The sequence below is a fragment of the Magnolia sinica genome, chromosome 14, assembly GCF_029962835.1.
Source record: "Magnolia sinica isolate HGM2019 chromosome 14, MsV1, whole genome shotgun sequence".
NCBI lineage: Eukaryota > Viridiplantae > Streptophyta > Magnoliopsida > Magnoliales > Magnoliaceae > Magnolia > Magnolia sinica.
In genome coordinates this window covers 16,023,011-16,039,237 of record NC_080586.1, presented here as the reverse complement: position 1 = coordinate 16,039,237, position 16,227 = coordinate 16,023,011, and the positions used below count along the sequence as shown (strand labels likewise).

At 38.2% G+C, this 16,227-nt stretch overlaps 1 protein-coding gene across 1 annotated transcript in view; it reads left to right on the top strand.

Moving 5' to 3' along the window:
* Positions 1-16,227, top strand: part of LOC131225305 (F-actin-capping protein subunit alpha) — a 48,603-nt gene that overhangs the window by 30,320 nt on the left and 2,056 nt on the right. The window contains exons 6-7 of the mRNA XM_058220818.1: positions 3,349-3,427; positions 4,052-4,129. Coding sequence (XP_058076801.1) covers positions 3,349-3,427; positions 4,052-4,129 — 157 coding nt within the window. The remainder of the gene's footprint in view (positions 1-3,348; positions 3,428-4,051; positions 4,130-16,227) is intronic.

Genomic DNA, 16,227 nt, shown 5'->3' with positions numbered 1-16,227 from the left:
TTCAACATAAAATCGTGGAGCGCTTTCCTTCCTATGCATTAACAAACACCACTAAACATGGAATATTTTCCAAATTCCACGTTAAGTACAAAAATTCAGTGTTAACAAACAGGGCCCTAAGTGGTAAAATTAGAGTTTTACCAAAAAGTTTATTACTAATTTTTTAAGAGTAAGCAAATAAGCTCTTGTTTGTAGAGATGCCAAACAGCCCCTTAATCTTTTTAGAATTTCTTACGATTTTTCCATTTTTTCTATTTTTAAATTAATTAATTATATATATATAAGCCATTAGCCTAAGCAATTGCTTATGCGATTATGTGATGGCATAAGCGATCAGTCTAGGCTGATGGCTTATGCAATTGTATGCAATTTGACAACATTGCTCCTCCCTTTATAGAACGTCTAGCCTTTGTAAGGTGGTCACTTATGTGGTGAGCGAAGTCTTGGAGGGGGTTGGATTCTCCGTTGTAGATGGGAACTAGATCTGGTTTTGAGACAATGTTTCGATCAGGGAAGCCTTGCTTAGATCGGAGTTTCCTAGACTCATCAGGCCTTCTCCCTCTTCGGATATCTCAATCACCCACTGCTTCTTTGATCTGGGTGCAGATGGTGTTTGGGCCCCTCCCTGTAGGCACAACCTCATAGGCATCGACGTGGATGACTTGGTGTAGCTTCTCTCCCATCTTTAAGGAAGTTGCCCTTCTTCAAGCGTGAAAGATTCGATGATTTGGTTGAAAGATAAGTTGGGAAGATTCTCTATGTGATCTTTTTATGGCTTGAGCTCCCAATTAGAGGCCAGTGAGAGATGTTGCCATACAAGTCCAATTAGGTATTATAGAGCTCCTCCCAAAGTAGTGGCGTTTGCTTGGCTCGTAGGAAGGAACATGGTGCTCACCATCGATAACTTGCATAAGAGAGCTTTGGCGATTTCTAATATCTGTCTAATGTGCATGAAAGACGCAGAATTGGTGGACCACCTTTTCATCCACTGACCCTTTGCTAGGAGATTGTGGGATGTATCCTTGGTTTGTTTTTAAGCCCCCTAGGTGATGTCGAGATCTATTGAGGGTCTTTTTCCTGCTTGGCATAATGGTGGTTCCGAGAAAGGAGGTAGGTCGAGCTGGTGGCTGGCCTTGCTTGCTAGTCTTTAGACCCTTTGCGGAGAGTAGAATAATTGTTGCTTTCGGAATCATAGTTGATGAGGACATCACATCACATCACGTACGCCTTTGCATACGTATCAGAGGAGGAAGCGGGTCGCCCCAGTTTCTCTATGGCTAGGCGAGTAGCCATGTTGAAGACCCCATGTGCATGTGCGAGCATCTAGAAGACCCCACAATGGGAAGGTGCACATGGGTTGCTTGAGGGAACAATTTGGACCATTAGATTTGAGGGACGTGACGATCGGGCCATTGGATCGCATGGATTACATGATTGGGTCGTTGATTGTGGACCATTCTTGTCATCATAGGACATTTATGTTTTAGGATTTAGTTTATGTTTGATTTATGCTTTGGACACCTTATGAGTGGTTTTATTTGTTTTTTTATTAGATTAGGGTTATTTTGGTCAAAAGTCATCAAACATGGTCAATTTTGTAATTTTTATAAGTTTTTAAGATAGGGATTTCTCTCAAAAAAAAAAAAAACACAAAATTCATTTGTTTCTTCTTCTTTATGCGATGTAAAGACTTGCTCTATGCGATTTGGAACGAAGATTGGTGTGATGCATATCTTCAATCACAGGAGTACGAGGCTTCCAGTTATCCATATTTGAGTTTTTCTTCTTCGTGCAATGTATTTTGTTAAAATCTCCTTAGTTCTTCATCCAAAACCTATCCCAACACTTTCCTTTCTTCTTCTTCATCCTTTCCATCAAAACCCCAAGGTCACGTACCAAACCCTAGCCGACCAAACCCCACACGTGTGACCGTACGAACACACGTGCGAGCCCACGGGCTGGTCCGTACAACCATACCTCTAATCCTTCTTGGCTCTTTGAATCCTTCAACCCTATCTTCCCTTGTCCAAAACCCTAACTCTAACCCTAGAATCCCAAATCTCCCAATTTCCCCAAATTTCCAAACCCTAGATCTTCAAATCCTTCAATTAACCTAAAATCCCTAATTTCCCATCTCCTAATACCTAAATCCTTTAATCCCTTTATTTAATTTCTCACTTTAACCTTAATTTCACATTTTTTTCCCCAAACTTTCCTAACTGTAGCTTCACCCACACCCAAATCTAGTAAGCCTTAGGTAGTATTAGACCTTCCCCTTTACATTAGGCCTAACCCTATGCTATTTGGATGTATCTACATCTATTAGATCACAGTTTCTCATGTTTAATGGTCTTGTAGGATGATGCTTGGCAACTTAGGCTTAAACTATGCATGATTTCCTCTTAGAATCTTGATGTTTGTGATGATGGTAGCAAGATTTGTAGTTTTCATTAATTAATTTAAATTTGCTGATTTATGTCTCACAGTATTTGAATTCATGCATTGTTCCTACATCACATAGTGGCTCCAATTCTGATGTTCTTAGGAGGGCTAAAATATATATTTGCGAGTGGGCACCCTGATTGTCATAGGCGTTATATTTTTGCTTGCTACAGCTTATTTCTTGTTTAACTCTGGCCTGTAGGCTGTTTTAATAAATCTTATTGCTTCTCAAAAAAAAAAAAGTATTGTGCAAACTGTATGTAGAGGTCAACATATCCTGTGTTTTGGGATGCCTGCGGCTGGAACCTTGAGTCAGTGTCCAACATTGACTAACATCTCCACATGTAACTTACATTGGATGTATCTAGAAAGTAGTCAAGTTAGTTCATGTCCAGTACCATTTAGTAAAAGGTATCGACCCTACAATCAAGAAATTGGCAAATGTGCCGATCAATCCAAGCTGACCAACTGATAGACTACTAGATGGATGGGCCAATGGCAATGATTGGATGTTTCTAGTCATGTGATATATAGCCTTTTCTGGGGTTTTTCTGTAAATTTCTGGACCATCAAAGAATATGGATGGGTAGTTGCAAACTTCCAATCTATGCAATTTTTTTCACTATCATCCAATCCAAGTGGGGATCCACTAATTTGATGTTTGGTTCCTCCACCAAAGTGCACTGGTAAAGGGTATGGGACTGATATCATTTACTAATGCTGCTGGATGTCATAAAGGACACAAAGCCAATTGAAAGTACTTCCATCCTGTTCTTTTGAGATTGTTCACATACGATGGTCAAGCCTGACATTTTTCCTGACCATTCACACTATAATGTAGGATATAACATTCGGCATTCGTGCTTTTAAGTAAGGTTATAACTACCTTTTTCTTTGTTTATCCAGCAATGGAAGTTGGCGCTCTGTCTGGAATATTGAATTTAAGGATGATGTGCAACTAGTGGAGCTAAGAGGCAAAATGCAGGTATTGCTTTTGAGTAGGTAATATGACATAAGAGCAAATATCCTGGATAAATGTATGATGAACTTGTATCTAAAGCTCATGCTTCATATTCCTATGCACTATGCATGAAGGTAATACTTATCGATAATGGCTAATTCATTAAATTCAGCTATCTTGTTTAAAATTGTCTCTGTTTCAAGTTTTAAACCAGCTAAAAATCAATATTTAATTCATCATCACGATCATCATCTAAGCCTTATCCCAACTAGTTGGGCTGGCTACATGAATCATGTTACACCATTCCACTCTATCAAGGGCCATAACATCAGTCAGACCAACAAGTCTTTTCTTTCTACCTCCATCCACATCCTTTTGGGCCTTCCCCTTGCCCTTTTAGAGTCTCCTGTAGCAACTCACTCCTAACTAGCGCAGTTCTTGGTCTCTATTGCACATGACCAAACCATCTCAGTTTACTTTCCCTCACCTTATTACCTATTGGTGCTACCAAGTTCCCTCGAATGCATTCATTTCTAATTTTATCCTTTGTTGTCTCGCCACTCATCCATCTCAACATCCTCATTTCAGCTAAACTCATCTTATGAACATGTTGCAAAAATCAATATTTAATTATTACGGTTTTCTCAGGTAGATGCCCACTATTTTGAGGAAGGAAATGTGCAGTTGGATGCAAAGAATGAGTGCGTGGACTCCACCATCTTTCAGGTTAGGATACTTTACTTGGGTCTCATATTTACATCACTCTACAATTTTAAGTACAATTGTCTTAAATGATTTTGTCCACAGTACTGAAGCCCATTATTGTCCAAGGGTATGCTTGGATGCCCAACAAACTTAACTGGAGTTATTACTCTATTTTAGTGTGAAAAAACCTAATTGTACTTTTATTCAATCACATTCATGTCGAGGGCCTGGCTCCAAATTGAAGTTGAAGAAATGCAATGGGAGGGCAACTTCCTCATTATGAATGCTAGGAAACATCATTGATTTCTGTGATTTCATCATTTTGAAACTGAATGTTCACACTTCAACTCACTTATCCATCCAGACAAAGTGAAAAAAATGATTCTTCATTTTCTAGTAATTGCAATGAGATAAATGGCTGGGCTGCATATGTGACAGCCCATACACAATAGTCAAGAAATTTTCTAAAATTATCTTTCTCCTTGCTTTGGGTAGTACATATATCAGCATGTATGTGTCATCATGTTCTGTTTCATGGGATCATCATGGTTTTTAGTGTTGAGATTCATGTCCAAGCCCATATTACATATCCTTGTACGATAATACTCTTTTCGAATTTGCATGCCTCTTTGGTCATTTATCAGCACCTTTGTATGCAATATGCCTTCTTAGTTATCCCCTTGGGTAACCAGGTCCTCTAGCGTGGGAGGTGGTCCAAAACAAGGTGGAGATATTTGATGTTCTTTGGTCCTTGTGGCATTATGGGCTCAAATGAAATGGAAATCTCTTGGAGGGCTTGCATATTGCCTCGCTGTGGGATGTTGGCTCTCTGTCATTGAAGGGGACTTTGACAAAGCCATCAGATAAGCTTCTTCAAAGTCACCGTGCTTATGGAAATTTTCTTGTATTTCCGAGGATAGGAATCACCTTAGAGCGAGTGGTCTTGTTCTTGGTTGTTTAAAGGGAAGCTAATGAGATAGCCAATACTGTTGCAAAAGAGGAAGTGACGAGGGGGTCATTCGTTATTGGTTGGTCATTGCTCTCTATTGAGGCTTGTCCCCTTCTGTTGAAATTTCGGGTTTGAGTAGGCCTTTTTCATTATCATCATTGTCGTCGCCTTTCTCCCAGCAATCTGGGGCCAGATTTTAAATGATAGATTTGCACAAGTTTTACGATTGGTTGCCACAAGGCAACAACCTTGATTACCTCGGCTCTAGAACTGAACATGATAAAGGCTCACAAAGCCAATAAGAATAACTCAATGGAACTTGGGCAGACCCACTTAACCCGGAACATTGTTAGGATGGCATTCCACGAAAAGGATGTCGTCGAGCACTGCATAAATAGGCGGCTAACAGTTTCCAATTCAGCCATGCACATAAGGCACACATTTGGGAGAATCATTCCCCTCTTCCGAAGATCGTCCACTGTCAAAACCATTCCTCGGCCAACCAACCAAGTGAAGGCCGCCACTTTTGGTGGGGTGCCGTAAGACCAAATGAAATTGGTGGCAACTTCGCCACTAGAATCATCACCCCTACCTCGTGCTTGAATCAACTTGTAGAAAGAGCGGACCGAGAAGCACGCTGACTTCTCTAACTGCCAACACAGCTTGTCCTACTCCATAAACTAGGTAGCAAGATCTTATGTGACCAATAAGAAAGTCAATTCCCCCACCTCTTCTTTGGTCATAAAGAGACAGCAAGGAAGGAACCAAGACACATCTTTCCCGCTTCTAGAAAACACTGTCCCACAAGCACATCGTAGTCTGTAGATAACCTTGCGATCCGCAGGAAACACGACTCCAAGGTTTTCTCTCCAATCCACTAGTCTTTCCAAAAATGGATATTTTCGTCGTCCCCGAGCACGAAGCGCACACTCTGCCCAAAACTTCGTCTAACCAAAGCAATTCCTTTCCACGTGTGATCCCCTATACATAGAAGATTCTTTCGTAGACCACCCACCTTTATTGTATCCATATTTTCTTATAATAATATCCTCGCAAAGAGCCCCATCTTCAGTACCAAACCTCCAAATCCACTTTCCCAAAAAAGTTGTATTCATATCATCCAAAATTTTAATGCCCACACCTCCCTCCTTATAGGACAAACCTCGACCCACTTCAGAAGATGATATTTTCTTTTATCTTTAGCCCCTTGCCACACAAAAAATCTCTCCTTAGCCTATCAATCTTTTTCAAAACTGATTTCAAGCATCGGAATAAAGACATGAAATACATTAGGAGACTAGATAGCATAGCTTTAAGCATTGTGATGCGGCCCCCCAGTGATAAATATTTACCTCTCCACTTGACAAGCATACTTTCCATTCTTTCTAAAACTTTGTCTCATAAATGCTTGGCCGGTTTCCCACACACGGAGGGAGGCTGAGGTACGTAGATGGGAATTCACCCACCTTATAACCGAAACACGTTGCAAGCACCTCCTTTGTCACGCAGATTCCTAACATCACACTCTTAGAAGCATTCACTTCCAGTCCCGAGACCCCCCCCTCCCAAAATAAAAAATAAAAAAATTCTCCACCATGCTGGCATTCGCGTCGTAAAACAATAACGTATCATCCACAAATTGAAGATGTGACACTAGAGGGCTAGAGTTGCTAACAAAGAAACTGGTGAACGGACCGATTTGTTGACCACATTCCAACATTTTGCTTAAGGTCTCAGTTACCACTACAAACGAGGGGGGGGGGGGGGATCACCTTATCTTGATCCCCGCGAGCTTTGGAAAAAAACTTTGAGCAAGCCATTAATTAGCACTGGGAATTTGGTGGATCTCATACATTCCTTTATCCACTTACTCCATTTTTCCCCGCAACCATTCTCTCTAACATGTATTCTAGAAAGACCCAGTCAATGTGGCCATAGGCCGTTTCTAAATTCAGTTTGCATACCACACCTCCCATTTTAACGCACCATCAATTATTTGTCATCCCTCTATAAATGCCTCTTGGTTCTTAGATATGATCCCTTGCATAACCTATCATACCCCGAAATTCGAAACCCGAGTACGGCGACCCAAAGCCCGAGTTCCATAGTGTGTATTAAAATTCAGACATAGATTCTTTGAGATTCCATTCCACGCATTGTATATTTAACTAAACTCAAATAAAATTCCATTAAACTATTATTTAATTACAACTTAAAATTTCAAAGTCAACTAATTTCACTAAATTCCTTCCTAATAAAAACTCGACTAATGTCTTATTACATTAATTTCAGCTGAATAAAAATAATTTGACCTAAACTATGGGTAGCGCTTCTAGTAGAATGTGACCATCTGGGTACTCTGCTTTTCTTGTGTCTTTTTCTTCCTGAAAACCTTCAAGAACTGTGGTGATTTTGGTGAGCTAAAATCCCAATGAGATCATGTCCAATCCCATTGGAATTCCATGGGATTTTTCAATACAATCTCACTCAACATTGAATAAAGTGTGTGTGAGGTATTCATGAAATAATGTTCTAGGCAATGTTTTCCACCAATTAGCGTAATTTAATGACGATAAGCATGATCTCATGTATGCACATGTCCAATGTATGATGAAATTAAATAAATACCTGCAGCAAATCAACCATGCCCTCCTGGTGAGCAAAGGTGAGTTTATCAACCATGCTCCATCCAATTGAGCAAATCAACCATGCTCAACGACCAAATCCCGCTGCTTCTGGAGATTAGGAACCTGTCACAAATCAACCATGCTGACCTAACCAATACAACGAGACAGTAAATCAACCATGCACTACCGTTCTGTCATTCAATTCAAAATAGAAATTAAAGGATGCATATTAATGTTATAAAATATGAGAGCATAATCCAAGCATTATAAAATATGAGAGCATAATCCAAGCACATAATGCATTCCAAAATTTCACCCAAGCATGACATGTAAATAATGTTTAAAGTTAGAGGGTTTCATGTGTACATTTTATGATTGTTCTTGTACGAGGAAAGTAGAATAACAAACGTTCTAAAGTTCTAGTTTTTCCTACATTATCTAGTTCTAATTCAAAGGTACCTTCAACGTACGACTAAAGTTTCAATCTAGAGGAGGTTTACGAATAGAAAATTCTCCCAAATTTTATACCTAACTAATCTGGAGAAGAGTTTGGCTAGAAATTCCACTTAATTTCTAGTGCTAAACAAATCTAGAGAAGGGCCTTCAAATAGGTACCTAAATCTAACCATCGGTGTCAATGGATGGTAAAATTCATGAAAAACCAAATAAAAGACCAAGGGATAGTAGGATCACTCACCTGATTATGTTGGCTCAGATTCGGCTTAGATTCAACGAACTTGGCCTAGAATTGACTTGACCCGGCGAGTCAACTCGATTCGAATCATTCCTTCCTTCTCGTTTTTCTTTCTTCCTTCCTCCTTATCTTTCTCTTCTCTCTTTCCTAGCCTTCCCCCTCATCCACGAACATTAGCTGGCTCAGCCCTGCCCGTCTTGACTCAATGAGTCGACTCAAAGCCGAACCAGCTTCTCTCTCGTTTTTCTCTTCCATTTTCGCTCTTGATTTTCTTTCTTTTTTTTCTTTTTTTTTTTTTTAATATATTTTTCTTTCTTTGTGATTTGTTTCTCTACACAACTAAGGGTTTTTTATAACACTCTCTAATCTCTAGACCAAGTTCCAGAACAAACTCAGAGAAAGTGCTTAGTTTCGACATGAAGCTTCCTGCGACACTTCCCGTATCTGACTGGTCGGTTTAATGCATCAATGGATTTGGTCTTATCACATTTTTTAAGGATGGTGTTTGAATATCGATCAGATGGCCCACCTACTGATTGGTTTTGATCGGGTATTGTTGGATATACAAGAACCTACATCTATTGTTCTTCTTGGCGGAGAAGAAACATGGCAGTTAATGAGGAATTGCCAACCGTGGGTTTTTCCTTCGATCAGATGTCTTTGGATGGTCGAGATTGATCAAGAGGAGCTTGTGGACCCTTTTTCGCCATCGCACAACATCGAGGAAGACGGCATCAATTATGACCGTTTCAACTTTGGCTCAATTCCTTATGTAAAAAGTTATTAGGATAGATGGCTAGGATTGTTCCTAATCCTTTAGTTTTTTTTCCCATAGTTTGATATGGATTCACAAGGATTCAAGTTGGATTCAAATGGAAACCTTGGCCGTTTTAGGTAGCATTCCGACAATTAGCTATGGATCCTACATGATAGCTATGGATGACTAAGATCTCTCGAAGGGAATCTTTGAACGATTTGAATTAAGTTATCAAGAGCTTCAATGCAAAATTTTGTTATTCTGCGAGCCTCACAACACCGAAGAAAGCGACGAAGAATTTGGCTCTTACAAGCTGCCTTCATGGCCCTATTCAATGTAGTTGAGAGGCATGGAAAATGGACGGCTAAAATTGCTTTAGATGGATAGTCTGGAATGATGAAAATCTCCCTCTCGTGGAGTACGGATTGGTCGGTCTAAATTGACATGTAGCTGGATTGATGGTAAAAGATGAATGGTCATATGTGAAGGCCATTCATCCCACGTTTCTAGTTTCCACACCCAAGGCTAGACTCCTCGTGTTTCTTTTCTTTTTTTCATATATAATATAATATAATATTAGTATCTTACAGAGAGCCAGAGACCATCAAGAGACCGCATGTATCTCATATTACCTTTTAAAATAAAATCTTCAAATGCACAATACCATTCAAACCATCCGTTCAAGACAGAATTTCACTACGGCCCGACATTTTTTGTGCTCTTCCAATGGGCTTAATTTGGACCTTGATCTCTCAACGGTGATCAAGTTGCATTTTAACGAACTTGTATTTTTCATGATTTTTCGTGGTCTCTAGCATCATTTGTATGCACCCTATAGGGAAATTTACTGGTAGTTTTGGAGTGCACATCATTGATTTCACATTGATCGGTTTATTTTGATATTTGGATGGCCCAATTGATGGATTCGGAAGTGATGGACGGTCAGATGATGTGCTAAGGAAGAAAATTTGATGGTTACTACCTTGATTGTGGTTGTAGGTGGATGTACAATCAGTTTACTAAATGGATAAGCACAAAATAGGTTTTTGAAGTGATCCATGGTAGGCCTGTACACCGTTAGATTATCAAGTATCTTGTACGCGTGTGCAGTTTTCTTAGTTCGTGATTTCATGGTAGTTTAAGCATATACCTAGGTGACGAAAAGGATGAACGGATCAGAATCTCAATTGGAGTTGTGTATGAACGGATTTTGACAATCCCATAGTTGGTTTACTACGTTCGAGTAGACCAAAGCGATGTGGATGGTCAAATATCCTTATCTAGTGATGAACATGTATTTGAATAGGTGGTCTCGTGCATATGAAGGTATGTGAGGGTTCGAAGTTCATGATGATATGTATGTGAGTCTAAGCAAGTGTACTGCTTCATCTAAGCATCTCTCTCTCTCTCTCTCTCTCTCTCTCTCTCTCTCTCTCTCTCTCTCTCTAAATTCTACTTGCTAAAATCACACATGTTCTACTTATTAGAATCACACATGGAAAAACACTCACATGTGTGATTCTATTCATGCGCGAAATTTTTAGGATAGTACATTACTCCTTTAAATCTAGTAGCAAGCAGCTTAGGAAGGATTTTGTAAATGCTCCTAAACAAACTAATGGGTTGATAGTCTTTGAGATTCTTATTGCCCGAGATCTTCAGGATAAGGACTATAAATGAAGCCCCTAACTCTTTGGATAATCTTCCCTTGGCATAAAATTCATTCATAAAGCCCATCACATCCTTCTTAACTGTCTCCCAAAATTTTTGGAGAAAGCAAGGGGGAAACCATTCGTACCCGGTGCTGTCTTCCCCCAAATCGTCCACAGCTTTCTTGACTTCAGCTTCCAAGAAAGGCTTCTCAAGAGAATCGGCAACCTCCTTGTTCATAGAATCAAAATTCAAATTATCCAATGAAGGTCTCTTCCAGCCCTCATCAAACAGTAAATCTTTATAAAAACCAACAATCGCATTGCATACCTTCTCCATCTCCATTAACATTTGACCCACTCTGACATAAGCAGATGCGCTATCCATAACGATTTAGATCACATTCTCTTCATCTGCCTCATCAATAATTGACTCAAATGAAGCTAACAAATTGTCTGCATTCTTCGAAATACCGGACGTATCAACATATCTTTAAAAAAAAAAATAAAAAAAAAATAAAAAAATGAACCACTCAGAGTTAACCAAAAAGTTTGTAATAGACCGATTCACTCCATTGGTCCACCCATTCAACATGATCATGCATCCAATTTTTGCCCATCCCTTCTTGTAAACTTCAATGGACTTCTCTATAAACTCAACCTCCAACTTAAAAAAAATTTTCCTTCATAATATGATAGAAGCTTCAACCTTGGCCCAAACGCAGCAACTGCTTCCATCATAGGTGCGGAGAAGGGTTTCTTCACAAGATTAAAAGGTAGAGCAATCACGTGCAAGAAGCGAGAAATAGAAAGGCATACACTATCCCTATCCCCTTTCTTCCAAATTTTGTTTAGAGTGGTTTGTTGTTATTCTTTCAACTAACTCTTTCTTCCGACAAATTCATCTTGGGCATAGATGTCATTTTCCTTTTTCCTCCACCCAATTCCACCTCCTCATCAATTATTAAAGTTCTTCAAACATCATATTCTCGTTCTTCTTGTTGCTTCGTTTCACTCACATTATTATCCAACAACTTGAATTTATTCGCAGCGTTATCGTCCACTTGGGAACACGTTGTTTGATTCTTCTTAGTTCGGGCAAGTTTGATATTTCATTCGAAATACACCTCCCCAATAAGCCTTCCCGTAAAAATTATATTTTAGGTGAAGGTTATTGTTCTCATTCACCTTCGAACAATAATCCCATGTGGTGTCGTTATTTTTGGACTTTGACTTCTTTTTCATCTCCAAGATTTCAACAAGAATCACTACTTAACCCTACCCATTAAGAAAAAACAACTATCTAGGTTTTATTTATTTTTAAATCATTAAGAAAATGACAAGAACTTTGAAATAAATGAAAAACAAAGGGAAAAAGACATAAAACATGCATATTTTACCTTAGAAATGGAAGAAAGGAAAAAAGAAATGATTATGTTATATTTATTTGTACCTATTTTAGTGTAGAAATCCAATGAAACAAGCGGCATTTGATTCCATTGACCAACGAAAAAAGATAAGAATTTATTTCCTTAAGTTTTTTAGGCCCCACAATATCCAAAACTCTTCGCTCTCCAAAAAAACAAAAAGAAGTGATTTTCTAATGTGGGGGGTCAAATCGTATATGCCATTGTGTGTGATTGCATATGCGATCGCACAATCGCATATGTGGTTATATATATATATATATATATATATATATATATATATATATAAATTTTTCAAAAATGTAAAAAAAAAAATAATAATAATAATAATAAGGGGAAAATAAGAAGAAAAAAAAGAATAAAATATAAGAAAGTAGGGGGAACTTTCCTAAGTTAATAGATAAATAATTTTATATGCCCTTGCAATACATTTAAGTAAAATAAAACCGATTAAATAATGAATTAAATATTAAGTCATCAACATTCAACAATATAATTAACAAATATCAATCAACGATTTAACATTCAACATTCAACAATACAATCAACAATCAACAGCAACACACTTAGTAAGTAAACAAAATGAATAAGCTATTTATTTATTATTGATCTAATCATCTACTGTATACATTGATCTATTTGCCATTGTGGCATTTGATCACCACCACCATTGTCATCATCACCATCATCATCCGAGTCATCTCCTTCTTCCACATACACTTCTTCTATTTCTTCATCATTTATATATATTAATACTTCATCAACATCCAATGGTGGATCTTCAACTTAATCATTATCATTTCCTCCTATCTCCTCAATCTCTTCAATGGGTTGACTGCTACTACTCACTCCCCCGCTCCCCCCTCTCCCCATCCTTCGCTTTCAAGTGGTACATTCTCCAAGTGCCGATCCGTATACGACATCTTCAACTTGTGCTCATGTCAGGTCCTCTCCAGCAAATACTGGGCCATCCGTCTCTGCGAGCCACTCGTTATCTGCATCCAACTCATCTAAGCAGATAGGGTCAAAGAAACCAGGTTTTTCTTTCCTAGTTTAGAATCGTTCTTGCAATTTTTTATTGTATTGGACGAAAACTAAGTCTTTGAGCTTTTTTTTGCTCAAGGCGATTCATTTTCTTGATATGAATTGTATGAAAGAAAGCATATTTGGCATTAGCTATTTAAGTAATTAATTTAGCTTACGCCTTATGCTAAAAAATTGAAGTTTACAATTACTAAACTTACCACCTCGAACTTGCTCCAGTTGCGCTCACAACCACTGGCAGAACACGTGAGTCCAAGAATCCTCATTGCCAACTTCTTTAAAGTTGGATCCTTCCTGTTCGGGTCCACTCCATAGGCAACCCACCAGTCAACTGAAAAAAACAGTTTTTTAAGTAAGTTAAGAGTCACTTTGTAGATTACATAGTAAAAATAATATTTGTAAGACTGACATTCATAGTACTTACTAGGTAATTTTATTGCCCGATGCGTGATGACGATATCCCTTGAGAATATGCCCTCACTCTTTGTATAAAAGTCCAGTAAAGTTGAGGATCTTGCAATCTTGTCCTGTTCATCTCTATTTGAAATCATTTTTTCTAACACATCAATAAATCCAACCATATGCATAGTAAGTGCCTCTACTGGATCAGCAGAAGTGAATAAACAGTCTGGGTTAAGGATGTAAGCAGCCGAATACAATGGAGATGACATTTGGCTACCCCATCTTGTATCTATAATATCTATAATTGGCTTGTAATCACGGTCTTTATTGTTAAAATGGTCCATGATCTTATTTCTTGCCCTCTCCATCACATCATATATGTAACTCATTGCAGGCTTCTCATCCCCGTCCACCAATTGCAACACAGTGATTAAGGGCTCAGATGCTTTTAGTGCCTTTATCACTCGTATCCAAAAACTTTACGAAATGATTGTTTGTTGAACATGTTTCCCTTCAACCTTCTTTGACCAAAGCCCACTTGTAAAATCGGCCGACAATACAAAGCTTCTAAGTTCTGATTTTTTTGCATGTAATCTTTGTAGTGTTAAAAAGGTTGTAGCGAAATGGTTAACTGTTAGATGTAGCAAGTTACCCTTAATGTGTTTTCTCATTCAACTGAGAAGAAGAGTGTGTTTGTACATAAAGATTATGATTCTTCTAGCCGTTGCAATCACATTTATAAATAACCTACCTGTATCTTCTAATATAAGATCAACACAATGGGCCGCACAGGGGATCCAAAATAAACGATGCCTCTTCTCCATAAGAAGACTGGCCATTACATATAAGAATGCGTTGTCTGTAATTACTTGTATAACATATTCATCACCTATTTCCTCAACTACATTATCTAGTATGTTAAACAAGTATTCTCCAATATGTGAATGACCCAATGCATTCACGAACTTTAAGAACATTGTCCCAGCTAGAAAATTTACCAAAAGTTGATGAGAGACCGACCGAATCTATTAGTCCATCCATCGGAGATGAGTGAACACCCATATGTTTTCCATGATTCCTTATATTTAGTTATAAATGATCGTGTATAATCAACTTCGGTTTTCAGGCATGTCTCCCTCATTTCATGATATGAAGGATGTTTAAGCCCAGGTCCAAATTGATCCATTGCCTCAATCATAACTTTGAAGCTTCTCGATTTAACGGCTTTGAAAGTAATGCCGGTTTGGTAAAACCACTTAGTAATATATTGAATAGTGGTTTTCCTATCTTTTTGTTTATTCCGTTTTTCTAAAGTTGCTTGAGCCGGCCCTTTGCCCTGACCCCTTTGGTTGACCACATCCTCGGGGTGTGTTATACACTATCTATCCATGGGGCCCATGCCCTCGGGCTCTTTTCAAGACCGTTGGTTGTGGTTGTGGTTTAGACCGGCCTATTGAAGTAGGTGGAGTGGGACTAGCTTCATTTACATTAATTACGTTTATATCTTCATATGCGTCTTGTTCTATATATTTCTCATGACGTAAGCCACTATCGCATCTCTTTCTTGATTGTTATCCACATACTCCATGATCTCCTTTTGGATTTTTGGAGTAATTATGTCGCATGCTTTTGCATTTGAACCCGGTAAATGTGCAAGGTGTTGCTTGTGCTGTGTAATGCTACCGGAACCAACATACCCACATAACTCACATACTATGTGAGTCTTATCCGAAGCGCTACGATAGTGCCCATACTTCCAACTTGGGTCATTCGACTTGGGTTTTAAAAAGGTAGATTGGGAAGAAGACATTATGTTGGTGTGTGTATTGATTGTAAGTTGTAAACTAGTACTAAAAAGTAAAAAGTAAAGTAAAGAGTAAATACTAAAGAGTCAAGAGACTAAAGAGATGAGAGAGAGAGAGTAGTGGTAGAAACTAGAGAGAGAGAGAGAGAGAGAGAGAGAGAGAGAGAGAGTTACACTTACACTTACACTAGTAGTAGAAAGGGAGGGAAAAGAAAATGAGAAAGAGAAAGAGAGTTACACACTTACACTTGTAGTAAAAGAGGGAAGAGAGAGATTTCCACACAATTACAAATTTACAAAAACACAAATTCTTCACTTCATGTCTTCACTTTTGCTTGAGTCTTGACTCTTGAGTATTGAATCTTGAGTCTTGAGAGAATATTGTAGACTTGTATTGTACTCTTATAAGTTGTAACTAACTTGTAATAACTTGTAACTTGTAAGTTGTGTTGTAAGTAACAAACTAAAAAAAGAAATAAATATTAGAACTTAAAACTTGAAAGAAACTCAAACTATAACAAACTAACTTGCAACTTGTAAGTTGAGTCTCTTGACTCTTGAATGTAAAGAAAGAGAGATAAAAAGAGAGAGTGGTGGGTGTGTGAATATGATTATGATATTTAAAACTTAGAAGAAACTAGAAAGAGAGTTCAATTTCAATGTAATCTTAAATCTTGCTTGCTTTACTTTCTTGATTCTTGAATCATTGTCCCTTGATTGAAACTTCAAACTTGAAAGAAATATGGATGGAGCTTGGGCCTTGAAA